This window comes from Pseudoliparis swirei, chromosome 22 (genome assembly GCF_029220125.1).
Source record: "Pseudoliparis swirei isolate HS2019 ecotype Mariana Trench chromosome 22, NWPU_hadal_v1, whole genome shotgun sequence".
NCBI lineage: Eukaryota > Metazoa > Chordata > Actinopteri > Perciformes > Liparidae > Pseudoliparis > Pseudoliparis swirei.
The window spans coordinates 8,747,013-8,766,626 of record NC_079409.1 but is presented as its reverse complement, the minus strand read 5'-3'; the positions used below and the strand labels follow the sequence as shown (position 1 = coordinate 8,766,626).

General features: G+C 41.1%; 5 protein-coding genes across 5 annotated transcripts in view; 2 read left to right on the top strand and 3 right to left on the bottom strand.

Moving 5' to 3' along the window:
- The window catches only part of tmem145 (transmembrane protein 145), a 35,184-nt gene extending 31,754 nt beyond the window's left edge, over window positions 1-3,430 (top strand). Inside the window, exons 13-15 of the mRNA XM_056444310.1 lie at window positions 175-295; window positions 661-849; window positions 2,992-3,430. Of these exons, the coding sequence (XP_056300285.1) occupies window positions 175-295; window positions 661-849; window positions 2,992-3,231 (550 nt within the window). The 3' untranslated portion in view covers window positions 3,232-3,430. The remainder of the gene's footprint in view (window positions 1-174; window positions 296-660; window positions 850-2,991) is intronic.
- A 2,458-nt stretch (window positions 3,431-5,888) lies between these two features.
- On the bottom strand, window positions 5,889-8,299 carry mrpl17 (mitochondrial ribosomal protein L17). The gene is made up of 3 exons (XM_056444025.1): window positions 7,981-8,299; window positions 6,856-6,924; window positions 5,889-6,748 (listed from the first exon to the last, which is right to left on the bottom strand). The coding sequence occupies exons 1-3, from the start codon at window positions 8,152-8,154 to the stop codon at window positions 6,494-6,496; spliced, it is 498 nt and encodes a 165-aa protein (XP_056300000.1). The 5' UTR covers window positions 8,155-8,299; the 3' UTR covers window positions 5,889-6,493.
- Window positions 8,300-9,088: 789 nt separating this feature from the next.
- LOC130212875 (trypsin-2-like) lies at window positions 9,089-19,059 on the bottom strand. The gene is made up of 6 exons (XM_056444148.1): window positions 18,888-19,059; window positions 10,156-10,306; window positions 9,817-10,067; window positions 9,595-9,731; window positions 9,373-9,474; window positions 9,089-9,253 (listed from the first exon to the last, which is right to left on the bottom strand). Exons 1-6 carry the CDS (start codon window positions 19,048-19,050, stop codon window positions 9,206-9,208), a joined length of 852 nt encoding a protein of 283 aa, XP_056300123.1. The 5' UTR covers window positions 19,051-19,059; the 3' UTR covers window positions 9,089-9,205.
- LOC130212878 (trypsin-1) lies at window positions 12,025-13,437 on the bottom strand. Its single transcript, XM_056444151.1, has 6 exons — window positions 13,377-13,437; window positions 13,131-13,281; window positions 12,754-13,004; window positions 12,529-12,665; window positions 12,318-12,419; window positions 12,025-12,206 (listed from the first exon to the last, which is right to left on the bottom strand). Exons 1-6 carry the CDS (start codon window positions 13,414-13,416, stop codon window positions 12,159-12,161), a joined length of 729 nt encoding a protein of 242 aa, XP_056300126.1. The 5' UTR covers window positions 13,417-13,437; the 3' UTR covers window positions 12,025-12,158.
- Window positions 16,664-18,193, top strand: LOC130212879 (trypsin-1-like). Its single transcript, XM_056444152.1, has 6 exons — window positions 16,664-16,718; window positions 16,942-17,092; window positions 17,219-17,469; window positions 17,554-17,690; window positions 17,800-17,901; window positions 18,013-18,193. The coding sequence occupies exons 1-6, from the start codon at window positions 16,679-16,681 to the stop codon at window positions 18,058-18,060; spliced, it is 729 nt and encodes a 242-aa protein (XP_056300127.1). The 5' UTR covers window positions 16,664-16,678; the 3' UTR covers window positions 18,061-18,193.
- Window positions 19,060-19,614: the final 555 nt, after the last annotated feature.

The window sequence follows — 19,614 nt, the reverse complement described above, 5'->3', positions numbered from 1 at the left end:
CACCATCTCCCGCCTCATTATCTACGTCTCTCCTCGCCTTCCACTATTATCTTTCTGTGTTTTACATCAGTTTCTGTCTCCCTGCTTCTCCTTGTCTCTTCACCAAACTGTTCTCATCTTTTCTTTCAATGCGTTAATCGTTATTCTAAATCTACTCGCTTGTCGTCCCCTCAGGTTTTTCGCCGTGCCTGTCATTGCTTTGATCGCCAATTTTGGGATTCCTCGTTGGGCCCGAGAGAAGATCGTCAACGGCATTCAGCTCGGCATCCACTTCTACGCTCACATCGTCTTCCTCGTTCGTAACACACACAAGCACACACACACACACACACACACACACGCTCATGCAGCAGACTCCTGGATCTCAACACAGTTCACATTATTCAAGACTCATTATTTCCACTGTCAGTCATACATTATTCACTGTCTTTGAGTCATACTGGCTCATGATGATTGTTTCTCCCACACGTCATTATCTACCTCTTCCTCACCTTCGACACATTGTTCTTTACTAATGGGCCGTACTTTTATGTCGCCGCTCTATGCATTGCAAGGCTCACTTGGACCATATATAATACCTGGCAATGTGTTACGATACATAGAGTATATAAGTAAGAATCAGCAGAGATCATCATATCTTGTTATCCTTTTGTCTCGTAGGCTATCACACGACCCTCCGCAGCCAATAAGAACTTCCCATATCATGTTCGGACGTCACAGATTGGGATCCTGCTGTCCAGTCCGAAAGCAGGCGAGGGGACAGAGAGTTTCCCTCATCATGCCTATGGAAACGACTCCTTCCTGGGAGACTCTCAACCCAACTTCACCGAACTCTTCTCCATCCAATCAGTGAGTCTAACTGTAGATCACAGGTGTCAGACACAAGGCCCGCGGGCCGAATCCGTCCCGACTCCGTCATTTTATATGGCCCCTGACGGCTTGAAAGACATATTGTTACGGATGCGTGGGGTGGAGGACCCAAATGCAGCAGGAGTTTCACGAAAAACAGAGTTTATTCTCAGTACAGGAACACGGACAGCACCACACAGGAACAACAACAACAAACGATCCGACACCAGACAAACAGAAGGACACAGATTAAATACACAGGGAAATGAGACACAGGTGGAAACAATCAGGGCGTGGCTGGAAACAATCAGGAAAGAAACAGACAAGCACAGGGAGGGAAGAGCAGGGAAACAGGAAACGAGACAGGGACTTCAACATAAAACAGGAAACACTCAATTCCTAACGCATATGATCAGGCATATGAAAAATATCCTGTACTTTTATTTTGAAGGTTTCAAATTAAATGGATTCATGTTATAATATTAGAGAAATGTTCTTATGTACAATATTTCTACACTAAAATAAACAATAATCAAATGCAAACAGAGTCATTTAACAATATGTTCGGGAGTAGTTTATACAGCGTTACAGTTACCACCGGCCCTTTAAGAGGCAGCCGTGATGCTAATGTGGCCCACGGTGAAAATGAGTTTGACACCCCTGCTTTGGATGCTTTTTAATGTATGCTTGATATCCGAGATGGAAGTTGTAGAAGCAGAAGAGACAGAAGACTAAGTGCTATGAGTGAGAATTGTATCCCACTTCCTGTACCCACTTCATGTGTCTTTACCTTCTTCTTTTTTTCACGTTTCAACGCCTCCCGACCATTTTGCAGTTCTTGCAATAAGCAATTAGTGTCATCTAAGTTGTACACATCTATTGATGCTTTTAAAGTATAAACATCACTGTGACAAACTAAGCTTGAAATTAGCTGCTCATCTAACAAAGATGCCTCAAATTAGAAGGTATCAATGCAGTTTGTAAGAGGACATGTTTTTAAGGATTATTTCTTGGCAGGAACCTGCGGTGACTGACAGTAAGCGCAGCCTGACATAGCACACACACTGATATGAAAACACTTGGGCACAAGGAAATAATAATTACACAGAATTGTTGACAAGATCAAGTCAAGGCGTTGTGTTTGCTGTAATGAATTGTCGAGCTCAGGAAACTTTCAAATCTGTAGACGTCGTTATTTCATTTTGCACAGAAATGAGTGACAGAAGAAGAGCTGTGAATCTTCATCGAAACAATCCGCAGACACGAGTAGGAATAATAAACACAAAGAACCATCGCCTCTTTAATTTACTTTTAAAAGTGTAAATTTAAGTGTTGGATGAAGTTGGCTCTGACGTAAGCTATTAAGTATTTTACATCCAGTATTTAGTTGTCTGACTTCCTGGTAGCTGGTGCAAAGAAGCTTAATGTGCTTTCTTCTCCTGCTTCTCTTTATATAAACCTAGCAAACGTCTAATTGGAAGACACTGTAAAGACCATGCAAGAGTGTGGCTGCGAAAAAGCCAATTTTATCTTAGTCGTTAGTATTTATGACCCTTTTTATTGATAAGAAGCTCTCCTTTTTATTGTCAAATAAAATGACTTCGTCGTGTCTTAGTTTAAGTGAAGGCAGTGTAAGTGCAGGAGATTGGTCAGTGAGTGAAAGAGCAAAGTAAATGTGAGCGTTGGGACTTTTAACGTGGCCTGAGGGTGAATTTTGTGTCTGTGCTATGATGTGGTCAGAAATCATTATTACAGCTGTTATGTTTCCCAAGATAGGAAAGATTGATTATTCATTTGTGAAAAATATTTAGAATAAAAATTTGGAAATTTGGAAAAATGCCTAATGAGCCATTCAAAAATACAAACAAAACTACTTACTAAAATGTTGGTCTGATACACCGCATTGCATATCAGGAGAACACAGTTAATTGATTTGAAAATCTGCGTGTTTTTCTTTAAATTACAATGATTGGTCGATTAGTCGATCAACAGATGTTTACACAATTAAAGGTACTGTTAATCATTAAAGTAATTTGATGTATAGTATGGTGTTAATGACACCGTGTCCACATGACAAAGTAACCTACATCCAGAGGCTCAGAACAGGTCTGAGGTGTAAACCCATCGCCTTCTTGCTTCCAGGACCCGGTGAAGACGGTGGAGGAGACGGTGGCCCGCAAAGGCCCCGAGGTGCCGAGGAACAGCGAGCAGAAGATCATCACCACCGCTGCCGACTTGACGGCGATTTTGCCCCCACCTCCGCCCCCGATACCCCCACGCCCGGCCACGCGCTCGCCCCCACTGCCGCCCCGGCTCCCTTCCTTCACAGAGTATTTCAGTATGCAGGGCGGAGGAGGAGGGGGGTTCGGAACGAAGGCATGAAAAAAGGGACCGAGGGAGTCTGGGGGAGGGCATGGAGGGGGAATGGGCAGAATGACAATACAACTTAAATGAAGGTGTTAGTGACGCCGCAAACCACAAAGAAAGATTTGGACGAAGCAGAGAAATCATCAGAAAAGTGAATCCAGAAACGGTCCCGTTTCACCTGTGAATGGAAATAAGCTGAAGGGAAGAGTGAGGGGAAGTGGCTGTGGGATGTGGGGGGGGGGGGGGGGAGTGCAGAGCTGGTTAAAGAATAAAGAAGCAATAAATATTTGATGTTGACCAGTAAAAGGCGCACAGGGAGAAAGATGACAAAGTGGATGTAGCCAGGCAAGAGGATGATAGCGGTGCACGGTGTGGAAATGAACACAATTCTTGAAATACTACTATTCAAAAATTCACGAGGCACTGCTGGTCCGGAGGACTTTGTAAATAGTTAAACTGGATGGAGAGAGCTACCACTCTATATAGTTTTATTTCAAAAAAGGGAATTTGTTTTTATGCTTTTTTCCCCCCCCATTGTTAAATTCCAGTTGGTGCTTTGACCATAAAAAACAAATCTCATGCCATTACGTTTCTCCAAGTCATGTTAAAAAAAAAACCAAAACAAGACCTTTTTTATGTTTGACACATTTTGATAAAGTATAGATATTATATGGAGTTTGTTGGGTTCGTTTATATTCTTATATGCCATCATTGCAGCTGGTTATTCTGGATTGATATGCTGATGTGTAAATGTAAAATGTCACGTTTACTGTGGGCACTTCTAGGTGCTCGTAAAACAAGCATGTTTGTCTCGTATTTCCTGTCAAAAAGCTGATGTTCGTACGTAACTCCATGTGACCATCCAATATTTGCGGATCGTGTGTATTGAAATCTATTCTTTTATAAATGCATACAATAGGCGTTAGTATATTTTTGATGAGTTCTGTTGATTGTTATTCCAATCAAAACTTTGCGCTGTCTGAAACATGAAACCAGAGTGCAGAATATGCCCGGTTTAAAATGTGATTTCTGTGTATGTAGACGTTGGTGAATGTACTGATGCAATACAGCACAAGGACAGGGGTGATTTTCAAGTTACTGGAGGACTACAATACAACTTTTGTCAAATGTTCTTATCTCGCTTTGGCTTTCAAAGACAACATCCATGATTTTATAGTAGAGGGCTACTTTGTAACTTCATCCTCACCCCTGTCTAATACTTGAAACATGTATGATCGTTGGCTTTATCTCACTTTGACGTTCAAATTGTGCGAAAAGCTGAACACAAAATACTAGTTTTAAATCCCATAACATGGAGCTATGGTAACAAAAAAAAGCCTTGTAGATGAACACAACTGTACATTTTGTCTGTCCTGCATGGAGCACTTTAATGTTCCTGGTCTTAGTCTGTTTATTCGTGATGATGTCACCTTATAGGACTGCTTCGAAACCTGTATTCACACCACTTTTGAGTAGTAATCCAAACGTGTACACCTGTAAATACCGTCTGAAAATGTCATTGACGGTCCGGACGTTGTAGGGACCATATCCTGCTCAGTGTACCACTAGCTTCCTGAAATTCACTCACTAAACAGGAAAGAGGACACTAACAAATCCATTTCTTATGTCCACGGCATTCATTTTTTTCCGATTGGTAAAAATGGTGGAACTCGGCTTCTAGCCCAGATGTATCAGTGGTCCTCTTGCTGTCATGGAATACTGTAAGGTGTTAGGACTGTGGTGTGTAACTTGTGAGAGTGCAGTCAGAGGTGTAACTTAGTCTGTGAAACTGAATGACACATGAATTAAGAGTACTCGTCGTTATCTCTATTTGTGTCCGGTTTATATTTGGCACGTCTGCCATTTTCGTCTGCTGTCGCCTGTTGTTATGGTTACCATGACTCGACTGAATAGACGCGGTTTGACTCGACTGACCGATACCGGGTCACCGCTTCACCCTCGTGCATATCGACGTACGATTGATCACAGGACCGAGACGCTAAGACGAGAGATTATGTATGCATGACAGAAAACAGCACAGCTTTTAGGTACTGGTTAAGAGCACATCACTGAAGCACTGTCTGAATGCATTCTAATGGTGTCAAACGACTATTCTAAATACACTGTATATATATATACACTTTTTGCCAAAATAATTAAAAATGTTTTTATTAGAGGGTTCACCTCGGTGTGTGTATTATTTGGTTTACGAGTCGATACGCAAGAGTGTCGGTGTTCGTCTTAGGACGAGGTCACGTGTCCAAAGGAGTCGATCTAATATCTGTAAATCATATTTAGAAACTTCTCATTACAAGACTCCATTAAAGTAAAACACCGCAGGGACAGACTCCAGGCTGGCCACAATTTGATGTAGGCCAGCCTAATTATTTCAGTCCCTGCCAGTATTCCACTCTGACTGCCTAAAGTGCAGATTTATAACCAACTGCACCCGCCTGTACTTGTTCTCCAGTAATCAAATACGTTTGTAAATGACTTTCAGGTTAATCACGGACGGTCTTTCGAGGAAAAATACAAACCGCTTCCAGTATTCTGTAACCACTTGTGATGTTCAGTGCCTGAGTTTGAGAGAGTGAAACCATATTTGACAAAGTGCTTTTCATCCATATAGATGGGCCTATCAAATTTAATGCAACCCAATACAACAGCCCAACAAAAAGGAAATGTCTGACTTTATTTGTGCTTCTATTTTTGGGTTTGTCCATCAAAACATAATAAAACACTGTAATATCGTGAAATATAATAGAGCCTAATAGAGCTTCTCCACTGAAGAAACATTCGTCATGTCGGGATTCTCCAGAAACGCCTAATTAAATTGGAGGACTGTTTCTGAATGAAGTGGAATATAAGAAGCTGGTTGGCTTTAATGACAGATGCATTATGGTAAATGTAGGATCCAGTGTTTTGGAGCTTGACCTGAACTACAGACTCAGTCAGGATATATATTCTCATCTACTGCTTTGAGGATCCCTTATTTAATGGAAGTGCAATACTAAATTGCTTCAGTATCTTTCCTTTGGACCAGACAACCGTTCTCCTTCTTGGTCACTGCATCTGGTTTGGCCAAACTTGTGAAGAAAAAGTTTTAAATCTCTTAGTTCTGTGAACAGATAATATTTATTAATACATAACCGGTCATAAATGTCCTGAAACAGAAATGTTCTTGGCTTTTGTTGACACTGGAGCTTTTGAACTGTTTCTCGCTGAAGAAATGGATCCGTGTCGATAAGCCACAGTGTGCAAACCAGGAGGTTGATAATTAGGCTTTCGTGGATAACTCTCGTCCCCGCTCCTCTCTGTAGCCTTTGAGCAGCTGGTTGAGCAGTGTCAGTGCATTCTCTTTTTTCACAGGATAGAGAGGCGGGAAGGGGTTGCCTTTGTACTCCACGACGGCCATCTTCGCTCTGTCCAGGTTCAGTCTGTTGGGAAGGCGTGCCATCCGCGTGTAGCCTTTTGACAGATTCTCAAACCGCGGAGCGAGGACCTTGAAGAGCTTTGGCACCAGATCTTTTTCCTGAAGAGAAGAAGCACGCTCAAGCTAAACAACAACTTCACAATAACGGTTTTACATTCAGAGTGTCAGCTTCACAAAGAGAGAGACAGAGAGCTGCAGACACGCACCGTCAGCCAAAACGTGGCCATTTTCATCGCCTTCTCATCTGTGTCTCCCTTTTTGGCGTAGTCCACCAGCTGCAAAAACAAAACAAGACAAAGCACACAGTCAGACCATTGCATATGGATTCTGGAAGGACAAGACGTATACATCTGAATGTATTGCATTTCAGATGGTCTAAATATACAAATAAGAACATTGAGGTTAGACGTTGTGGGATGAACATTGGACAATGCAATATGTCTGTTCAATATTTAGTCACGGTGCAATAAAGATAAAGCTCGCAAACTTTATTGAACTTAAAAAAAGTTTTGATACGAGCACAAATCAGATTAAATTCCAACTTGTTCAAATCGAACGCTCACCATTTGTGTTCATTTCATGTTGCACTTAAAATATATGGACATAAATATTAAAATATGTTACATCATTGTAAGGACTCATCAATCAATATTATGTGTTGTGACTTTTCTAGCTTTTTGAAACTATTTTGACTTATGATAGAGTATCTAGTATTTAACGTGTTCGCTTACATAACTTGATTAAATCAAGCCACAGTTTAACATGACAGTGAGCCATTACGCATCCATTGACTGTTTCACATGTTTTTATTGTTGCATTGTTGACTTTTCTCCTTACCCCTCAAAAGTGTCATCAACAACTCTTCAGCCAAATGACGAGTGTGTGATATTGATCCTTCACATCATCAACATTAGAGACTATGTATGTGTGTAACTGGTATACCTTTCCCATGCGGCTGATAAGAAGTGGTCAAATGTAACTTTATTACCGAATCGCATGATTTGGTGGGATGATTGTTTTATTATCCGGGACCAGTTGATTAGATTTTTGGATCGATCGGGTCAAAGGTCAAGGGGTCATGAACAACAAAATCTTCTTGAATCACATGGAATTTGGTGGATGATTGGTTATTATCCGGGGACCATTTGATTATATTTTAGCGAATATTTTTTGTCAATTGGCATGCAACTAATGCCAAAATGTTCATAATTCAATGCCCAATCTTGTGATATGCGAAGGTATGCGCTCTACCGAGTGCCCGTTCTAGTTATTAGCTAGATTAGTTGGACAGCCACGTTAGCTCGCTAGCGACATGCCCGGGGCGTCGGTACCTTTTCGGCGTAGAAGATGACTTCGTCTGCTCGGGCCGCGGTGGTCTCGATCCTCTCATGTCGGACCAGTCCGGTCAAAATGTTCCGCAGCATGTTGAGTCGGGACTGCGGACCGAGACCCATCTTCCGGGCCATCCGGCCGTGAGAGATCAACATCTGCAACGTGAGGCGCATCTTGTCGGGTTAGATTCGCCTCCAACGTATGAAACTGGGAAGAGCAACCCCTCTGTCTGTCCTTAAAACCAGTTGCTTCGATGGAAATACAAATCCCGAGGTCAGTCAAGGCAGAGCGGTGTGTGCAGTCTTTGACATTGGTGGTGCGTCGTCAAATATGTCCGACTTGATCGCAGCACTGTTGAGCGAGAGTTCCGCTAAACTCGATGAAAACAAAGAAATACAGAAAAACAAATCGAGATATTTTTATTCAGAATCTATTTTTAAAAAAAATAAGAATTAGAGACATGGGACAGTTTGGGTGTCGGCATATATCTGTGTCGTTGTTTGGGTTAGGCACGTGCACAGACATTTTGAGGGGCAGGTGCTCAAATAAAAAAAAGGGCACCCATCGCCACAATTATTTATGAATTTAAAAATATGAATAATAAATTAAAGCTGTAAGTGTCTCTCACTTAGAAGTTTTTTTCCTGCATGGAGCGATGCTGGAAATTATACTTTGCAAACAGTGCACCACTTGCTGTATCAACTGTAGCCTATGGCACAAGACAACATGCATCAACATAGACCATTTGAAATGGATCCATGACTATCATTCTAAATGATCATATGTCTTCAGGCTCAGTATGGCATAACATAAGAAAAATATGAAATATGAACATTTTATCCTTTGTATATAATTTCTATACAAAGTATTACTATGTAACTGTAAATTGATTATTTGACATGCTTTTTCTTCATACGTGTTTGATTTATACTTGCACTAATACTAATACTAATATATAAACAACAGTACATATGCCCAAAGCCAGAGGGGATGGCACAAATAGTTATTAAGTTCATATTCCCTTCCGTTCATTCTTCTTGTTGGTTTGTCAGGCAGATCAGAGGAACAGTAAGAGAGTAGGATACACACTTAAATGATATTGTAAACATCTGTACTTGTTTTATTAAAACATTATTTTAAACAGGCAGAGTTGAAAAGTTTCATTGAAACATGATTTTGAGCTATAGAAACGGCTTTAGTAGTGGAGGTGTGATTGGACCAAATTCAGTAAGACGCCATGGTGCTCTGCAGCCAGTCTGTGAAAATGCATGTCTGAAGGAGGGAAAGAGCATATTTAACGTGACACGTTGTTTCATACACGGCCTTTGAGAACATTTCTGAGTCAAGAAATACAAAACAATGATTGCTGTGGAAAGCTTCTGACTATTTACCTTGGCATAGACACCTGGATGGTTCTTCTCTGCACACCCAAAGCCCCAGGACACAACACCCTGCAGCTCACCGTCACACACAACGGGGCCACCGGAGTCACCCTGTTAGTGGGGCAGCAAAGCAGTTTAACATATGAAAGTGTTCAGTCTAAACTAAGGGCTGCTGAGGGGACTAACCAAGGCATACGACTCTGTGCCCTTTACAACAGCGAAGATACACACCTGGCAGGAGTCCTTGCCTCCCTCCACGTATCCAGCACAGAACATGGCCTCAGTGATCATGCCGGGGTAGGAGTTGTCACAGTCCTCAGCAGACAGGATGGGGATGTCCAGGCACTGCAGCCGGTTACTGTCAACAGCTTTGGGGATGCAGAACCAGAGACACAATGACAGGTGATTGATGGACAAATGTATTGTGAATAACCGGCAGTGTCTGATACTCACAGGAACTCATGGTCACACCCCATCCAGAGACTGTGCATGTGATTCCGGCGGGAGCACAAGCAGTGGGCAGAGCCACAGGCTTCACATACTCGTTGATGATTGCAGGTTTGCTCAGCTTGATCAGCATGATGTCATTGTTCACCAGCCAGGACTCGTAGTTTGGATGAGGGATCACGTGGGAAGCAGAAATGATCTGTTCTTTGCCATCCATGAACCAACGGTTGTGATCGCCGAGGACAATGTCCATTTTGCTGAAAGAGAGAATGGAAAACGGGGGACTTGTGAGAAACTAGTGCTTTTTTGTTGTCATTTTGAAAATGATATTCGAGCAGAACTCACGATTTGTAGCAGTGGGCAGCAGACACCACCCAGTTCTCGTTGACCAGGGAACCGCCACAGAAGTGATATCCAGAGTTCAGAGACACCTGATGGGGCTGAGAATTAGGTGCACACTCCTGCCCTCCAACAATCTTGTCATCCTCTGTGGCAACTGAAAAGAAAATGTTGATTATCTCTTCAAAGAATGAATAGTATCTGTAAAAAAATATATAAAAATATATAAATATTCTGCGCTTTTTCCATACTTACACACAGCTCCAAGGAGCAGAACAAAGACCAGAGACCTCATGACTGCTTGATGGCACATGGAGGTGTACAGATGCTTGACCCATGCCAGGTTTATATTGAACGCCTGAACCGACATCGAGAAACACGCCTGTTGCTGCTGACCAATCAAAACCCCTCAAATGATGCTGATGGGGAAAGTTTGATGTCCCAACTTGAACTCTGCCAAAACGGGGCTTCATTGTTTTAATGTGACTTTTTTTAATTAGGATTTTGCTCAATCCTGTTTAAAAAATCCACGTTGACACTGTGTTTATTAATTTGATTGGATCAGTTGTTCCTCGGACCTGGTTCGAGTACAGTATGTTATGTACATGGTGTAATCAACTTTCTGACCTTTGGCTCCAGAAGCAGTGCCGGGTGGAGTTTCTCTCACAAACTCACTGAGTAACTCTGGCCTTCACAAAGAAAACTGCCATGAAAGCAAAATGCATATATTTATGTATTTCTTAATTTTGTCAATTAATTTTTTTTAACTTTCTCTCAATTTCAGTAACATTCAGCCATTTCCTAGTCATGATAATGTGTCACATTGTAGAACAATGTTGTCAAAGTGAATATTATATATTATTATATTTAATATATTATGTATTACTTAATGCATTAGCTAATAAAACATTAAAATATACATTTAGATTAATTAAACAGTTGGGTAATATAACTAACAACAACACCAACAAAGACCAAGTAAAATACTGTTGAATAAAAATGGCATTAAATTGAAAGGACTATATAATTGGTTAAAAACAACATGTTTTCACATTCTGTGGAACGTCCTTACTCCGTTTGACCCATATTATGAAGCTAAATACGAAAACATAAAATGTACACAATGTATGCTCTAATACGATTACATTTTTCACATTTTAAAAGTAACTTCTTATTCTGTATTTTCTCTCACAATTAAATATACTAATATTAATACTATTAGTTAAACATAACTACACAGCTTTCATTTTTCCTATTGCATTTGTTTATTTGTTTATCAAAATAATTCCTCTGGTGTGTTGTTTGCTTAATAGCCTGAATAAACTGGCTTAACTTGACATGTCTCTCACAAATGTATCTGTCTAGATTAGAGAGATCCATTTTATTATTATCGTAAAAGGAATGGTGAGCACAGAAGTAGTGCTAACATTTAGCCACAATTACTGTATGCATGTAATAATAGATATTTTAAAACTAATTACTTAATTTTATTCAGAGTTGGGTTCAAATTAATTTTGGCAACTAATTTAACACCAGATGAAGTATTAAAGTCAGATATTTCTTATCGGATTAACCGTTGATGTCACACATAATCAACCAAATTTCCTGTTTATTTGTGTAAGTAAACCTTACTGGACTGTTACATGTTTATTAGAGTTCATGAAAATCATTTTCACTAATCTATTGCATGCAACATAATGGCAGAGCAAGTTTGTCCTTTTTTGTCAAAATACTGTATTTCTATAGATATATGAAGAGCTCATTGCCTTGTTTATACTGTCATGAAGAGCAGTATTTTCTATCCTGTTGTTTCAAGTATGATCATGAGCATTTCATATTGTAGGACAACATGAGCAAACAATGAGAGACACATCATTTACATTTCAAGATGTAATACTTTATTTACTCAGATGGAAAATGACTGCACATTGTTCAGAACTCAACAACAATAATGGAGTTAGAATGATGGAAGAAAGGCAATAGAGTAAGAGGTGATCACAGGGTCAGACTCAATAGCTGGCCATGGTGCTCTTCAGCCAACTGGTGAAGAGGCAGACCTGTGAATGGAGACAGAAGGATGTTTGTTAGCATAGACAGCCAGTAGCAAATGTGTTTAATTTGAACGGGGCATGTGAAATATATATTTCAGAGAGATATTTTATGTTTACCTTGGCGTAGACACCGGGGTTGCCTTTCTCAGCACATCCGTAGCCCCAGGACACAACACCCTGCAGCTCACCGTTGCACACGACGGGGCCACCGGAGTCACCCTGAGAGAGAGAGAGCATGTATGTGAAGACGATTTCAAATATTCTCGATGTGTAACTGAGAAGCACTGTTCTAGGACAAAGAGCCCTGCCGAGTCCTCTTGTTACACACCTGGCAGGAGTCCTTGCCTCCCTCCAGGTATCCAGCGCAGAACATGGCGTCGGTGATCATGCCGGGGTAGGAGTTGTCACAGTCCCTCTCGGACAGGATGGGGATGTTCAGGCACTGCAGCTTGTAACCGATAGCGGCTACAATGTGTAAAAGAGAGTATGGTTGGTAAAGGAAAACAAATGTGGCCCAGGAACATTCTGTTACTCCTAGCTAGTTGTCACTTACTGGAGCTCATGGTGTTTCCCCAGCCAGTGACTTTGCACATGGTGCCAGCGGGGGCACAGCTGGAGGGCAGAGCCACAACCTTCACGTACTGGTTGAGGACGGCGGGCTTGCTCAGCTTGATCAGCATGACGTCATTGTTGATGTTGTAGGAGCTGTAGTCGGGGTGACGGATGACACGAGAGGAGCGGATGAACTGCTCGCTTCCCTCGGTGACCTTGATGTTGTGCTCTCCGAGACGCACCTCCACACGGCTGGGAACAATTGAAATACGGGGCATTAGTGATAAAACACAACAAATGAATCCTACATGTTTAGTGTTACCCCTCAGGAAAGTAAATCAGACCTCCAACCCTGAAAAATATGAGCAATGTGCTTACGATTTGTAGCAGTGAGCAGCAGACACCACCCAGTCCGCGCTGACCAGGGAGCCTCCACAGAAGTGGTAGCCAGAGTTCAGAGACACCTGATGGGCCTGGGTGTGTGGCGAGCACTCATAGCCTCCGACAATCTTGTCCTCCTCCAAGGCAACTGAAAACACACAGGAGGTCAAATAGTCAGCGACCAAGTTATGCTTTTCTTTTGTCTATTTCGTCATCAGAACACAAGCAGAAAGACATGCTTACAAGCAGCTCCGATGAGCAGAACGAAGACAAGAGACATCATGGTTGCTGTGTGATCTTGTGGATGACAGACTTTACCTGCAGTCCTGGTTTATATGGATCAGATTCATTGTTGAACACACCCCCAATGTCATTGTTGACCAATTGGGTCAAACGTGGAAAAAAGATTCTAGGTTTTGGAAATGCGCCTATTTTGTTATCTCTGGGATACTTTGTATTTGCATACTGCATGGCTGAAAATAGTATCGTAAATAAAGCATTTAAGGAGCATTCTCCATGTAGTGGGAGGCACATTAAGGAAAACAAGTATATGAATGCATTTTTAAAACCAGATATAACAAACGTGCACCTTCATATGAAAAAGCATTATTCATATCACACGGATTGCTTGATGTTTGTGATCAAAACGCATGCGTGTCCCCTAAATGTTCACACATGACGCATATTTCTTCTAAACATTCCCTGTTACATTTGTTGCAGAGCACATGTATTGCATTAGTTTTCAGCACAGGATGTGTTATGTAATCGTTAACCTTGACATGGATGGATTGGTGTTGTGTAGACACGGTTGCAGCTCTGCAGATGGCCTGGTTCACAACCACAGTTGTTGAATGTGGCTTTCACAGGAAAACCAACCCACACGTCTACAGATAAGACAAACTCACTTAAGCAAACAATTACTACATGAAATTAGCAGTAAGGACACTTCACAGTGAATACATTTAAATGGGATTGCATTTTTTCGGGTGCAGTGTCATTGTCTTTAAAGTAATCAGATGTTGTTATGTTATTGTTGTAGTTAAAATGTATGTTGATGAATTAAGATCAATATAAAGAGTAACTGACCATGTAATAATCAAAAACTCTGTAAAATAAAAACTTTGAGTTTGAGTCAACCTTGTTAATGTGGATGTTTGGATTTTTGTGGTGGAGGACCAGCTGCCATTTCACATGATAAATATGCATGAATCATATGAATATGTGTGCAAGATTAAACAGAACAAGTGCAGTCTGAAGATTCAAAACCCACACAGTGTTTCGAAGGATTTAGAATCCACACTACCTTTCAGAAGTTTGGGGTCACCCAGACGATTTTGTGTTTTACATGAAAACTCACATTTATATTTATCAAATGAATTTAAAAATAAATTAAAAATATAGTCAAGACATTGACAAGGTTAGAAATAGTGATTCTTATTTGAAATATTAATTTTGTTCTTCAAACTTCTAGCTCAAAGGAAGGCTAGTTGTATAGCTTATATCACCAGCATGACTGTTTTAAACTGTACTAACAATTGCACAAGGGTTTTCTAATCATCCATTAGTCTTCTAAGGCGATTAGTAAACACAATGTACCATCAGAACAGAGTGATAGTTGCTGGAAATGGGCCTCGATACACCTAAGTAGATTTTTCATTAAAAAACAGACGTTTACACCTAGAATAGTCATTTACCACATAAAAAATGTATAGAGTGTATCTTTGATTAATTTGATTATCTTTATTGAAACAAACAGTGCTTTTTTTTGAAAAATAAAGATGTTTTTTTCAAGTGACCCCAAACTTTTGAACGGTAGTGTATATACCGGTACAGACTATTTGCTCAGTTAATAGTGGTATTTGTTCCAGGACTTTTCTTGCAATTTTATAGAGGTGCTTAACCCTTGGGGTTTTTTCATTTTTTGACCCGAATCAATACCCCTCCCCGCCTTTGGGTCATTTTGACCCGATTTGTTCACCCCCCCTGTTTCCTTTTTATTTATTAACATATTTTTTTTTGGTTTCAATTTTTTTTGACGCCAGCAAAAAAAACTCCAGAAAATTATTATTAGAATTATTTTTTTTTTCAAGTTTGTGAGCACTTTATTCTTGTTTTTGTTCTACCGAAAAGAACAACGAAAAACACATGAATGGGGGGGTAAAAAAATAAAGCGGGGGGAGGGTGTAATATTGATTCGGGTCAAAATGACCCTAAGGCAACACAAGGGTTAAATGACAGTTTCAGTTGTATTTTAATTACTCAATAGTCGTTGACATTGATGTTGAGGCAGATTAGAGATATACAGGTTGGAGTCGTGCGAAGCAAAGCTGGGATTCACGTGTTCACAACGTATGAACAAGAACACACAACGTTGTAAATTGTCTTCCAACAAAAAGAACTTGTTCACTAAAGATGAATGAGTTCCATATTTACAGATATGGGTAAAAGGCATACTTTTACTTTTGATACGTTAAGTACTTTTTTTCTGTTATTACGTTGCTACTTTTTCTCAAGTAGTATTTCAAATGCAGAAATGTTCCTTTTCCTTGCAGCAGAGTTTGACAAAAACATTTTTATTGTGGTTTTGTTACTTTAAGTAAAGGATCTGACTTATTTCTCCAGAACTGCTCTCTACCTATTTAATGAAATATGTCTTATAAAAAATATTACAAAGATTATTATTTATTTTTCAAATCTGAATTTAGGTTTTAAGTAACACATGCTGAGAAACACACAGCTGTGAGATACTGTGTTCACACATCTAAATATAGAGGTGACTTGTGAGGTGACACAATCTGACCTGAGAAACCGGACCAACTTTCAGGTGGTGGCTTCAAACCTTTACCAAAATATAATAACAATATTAAATATCCCCTAAAAAACCTGCATTCAAATCTTTTAGGAGAATAACTACTCACTGGGAAAAATGGCCCTTTACAGATTACTTATTGATGTGTTTATATAGAAATTAGTTGCACAAAGTGGTGTTACTTAATAGGAATACTTCTCAATTCTGCTGAGTAACTCACAGACTATTTCCGCAGAGTGCCAACACTTCCTAACTGAACATTAGTGCACTAATTTTAAAACGTTATTCTCATCATGCTCATCAAAATAAAAGCCCACCCTAGTATTAATAAAACAATCTATTTGGCTGCCATTAAGAAATGCCTGTCAATGATTTTCTCTATTTTTTTATCATGATAACATTACAATTATATGTTCAAACCTATCGTTTAAACATTTACGAGATATTAGAGATGATAGAATATTATTTTTGACCATAGGAGCCATCATGACCCATATTTATACTCTTTCTGATGCTTGTACACATTTACTGAGAAGAAAGACTTCCACAATAACAAAATTGTAAAATAAATTAAATAAATGATCTAAATTAATCACCTTGGTCCAAAATCCTGCTGCAGAGATTGGTCCCTCGTTGACCAATGAGGATGGATGGAGTGGAGGGCAGCTCTCCTGTCTGTGCATATAAAGCAGGGCTTTAGGTGAAGTCCGATCATCAACAGCATCACACAGCAACCATGAGGTCTCTGGTCTTCGTTCTGCTCATCGGAGCTGCTTGTGAGTGTGAAGTTCCTACCGAGCAGATTGGTTTCCTCTCCGTGAACAGTCTGTTGGCCTTTATCCCAGTAATTAGTCCATAATAATCTGGAGAATCTCCCTTTCATCAGTACACACTCTGTGGTTTGACTAAAAATACACAAAAGGACATTCTGCATTAAAAAAAAATGGTTTTGGTTTTTTACCTTGTTTATGACGATGTTGCTGATGTGTGTGTTTTCAGTTGCCTTGGAGGAGGACAAGATTGTCGGAGGCTATGAGTGCACGCCACACACCCAGGCCCATCAGGTGTCTCTGAACTCTGGCTACCACTTCTGTGGAGGCTCCCTGGTCAGCGCGGACTGGGTGGTGTCTGCTGCTCACTGCTACAAATCGTAAGCACATTCCTCATCTTTTTCAGGGTTGGAGGTCTGATTTACTTTCCTGAGGGGTAACACTAAACATGTAGGATTCATTTGTTGTGTTTTATCACTAATGCCCCGTATTTCAATTGTTCCCAGCCGTGTGGAGGTGCGTCTCGGAGAGCACAACATCAAGGTCACCGAGGGAAGCGAGCAGTTCATCCGCTCCTCTCGTGTCATCCGTCACCCCGACTACAGCTCCTACAACATCAACAATGACGTCATGCTGATCAAGCTGAGCAAGCCCGCCGTCCTCAACCAGTACGTGAAGGTTGTGGCTCTGCCCTCCAGCTGTGCCCCCGCTGGCACCATGTGCAAAGTCACTGGCTGGGGAAACACCATGAGCTCCAGTAAGTGACAACTAGGAGTAACAGAATGTTCCTGGGCCACATTTGTTTTCCTTTACCAACCATACTCTCTTTTACACATTGTAGCCGCTATCGGTTACAAGCTGCAGTGCCTGAACATCCCCATCCTGTCCGAGAGGGACTGTGACAACTCCTACCCCGGCATGATCACCGACGCCATGTTCTGCGCTGGATACCTGGAGGGAGGCAAGGACTCCTGCCAGGTGTGTAACAAGAGGACTCGGCAGGGCTCTTTGTCCTAGAACAGTGCTTCTCAGTTACACATCGAGAATATTTGAAATCGTCTTCACATACATGCTCTCTCTCTCTCAGGGTGACTCCGGTGGCCCCGTCGTGTGCAACGGTGAGCTGCAGGGTGTTGTGTCCTGGGGCTACGGATGTGCTGAGAAAGGCAACCCCGGTGTCTACGCCAAGGTAAACATAAAATATCTCTATGAAATATATATTTCACATGCCCCGTTCAAATTAAACACATTTGCTACTGGCTGTCTATGCTAACAAACATCCTTCTGTCTCCATTCACAGGTCTGCCTCTTCACCAGTTGGCTGGAGAGCACCATGGCCAGCTATTGAGTCTGACCCTGTGATCACCCTCTTACTCTATTGCCTTTCTTCCATCATTCTAACTCCATTATTGTTGTTGAGTTCTGAACAATGTGCAGTCATTTTCCATCTGAGTAAATAAAGTCTTACATCTTGAAATGTAGATGATGTGTCTCTCATCGTTTGCTCATGTTGTCCTACAATATGAAATCATCATGATCATACTTGAAACAACAGGATAGAAAATACTGCTCTTCATGACAGTATAAACAAGGCAATGAGCTCTTCATATATCTAGAGAAATACAGTATTTTGACAAAAAAGGACAAACTTGCTCTGCCATTATGTTGCATGCAATAGATTGGAGTGAAAATGATTTTCATGAACTCTAATAAATATTTTAACGGTGAAGTAAATTTTACTGACACAAATAAACAGGCAATTTGGTTGATCATGTATGACATCAACGGTTAATCTAGTTAGAGATATCTGACTTTAATGTTTGTAATACTTCATCTGGTGTTAAATTGATTGAAGAAATTAATCACATTCCTCTTATTTTTCAAGGTTGTAAGTCTGATTTACTTTCTTGGCGGTACTCGACGTACTCTTTCCTATTTTTTTAAAATATCGTGAACCCAAAACCTCCGCTTTTTGGGGGCTTGTTCCTCCTCGTCCAACAACACAGCGAGGGCGAGAGTGCGTCGTCTGCTTGAATCCATTTTGTAAATTAAGTTTTATCGCCCGGTTGCGCACGCCGGTCCGCTCTCGAGGCGCGCCGCGCTGTTTTCCCCGGCGCGTTTTTTAAAGTCGCGTGGGGTGTGATCGCTCCCTTCATGTTTTCTTTTTCCACCCACCTCTACATACTGGAAGCCCGTGCACGAGGAAGTTAGCGGTCCAGTTGGAGAAAGCAGCCACGGCGAAGGCAGAGGGCCGGATGATGAACCAGGGGATGGGACCCGGTCCCATCTCGAAGAACGCCACGAAGGAGAAGATGGCCACGATGCTCAAGTACGACATCCATTTGAGCTGGTCTCAAGAGGGCCAGAGGGAGGTGACACACTGGTATTCACTGGGTGGGACTCCTGACCGCCGCATGAGAGAAACCTACCAACAGAGCCAAGGCGATCGGCATCAAGACGGCAGGCCGTCCCCAGCAGCACCAGGGAGCAGAGAGCGGCGTTCCGCACGCTCCACGACAAACAGCTGCATGGGGAAATACACAAGAAGAGAAACAACAAGATTAGTGCAGTGCTACAAAGATTCACTCCTTTATCCAACTATACGTAGTTCAACAAAGATGCTACATGTGATGCTGGGGAAAACACTAAATGCACAGAAAAACATTTTACATTGATAGTTTTGGAAAAGCTACTTTACTTTGTAAACACAATGACCATCTTACGCCTCAGACATGTCCACAAACAACAACAAAGGGTCTAGAAAATGACTTGAGTTTACTCTAATTTTGAGAAAATCTCTCTCTATAAACTTAAAGGGCTAGATTGTAGCGTAGCGTTTAGGGCGACCTCTGAGCAGAATTGGAATATAATGTGAATGACTATGTGTCCTCAGTGAAATCAT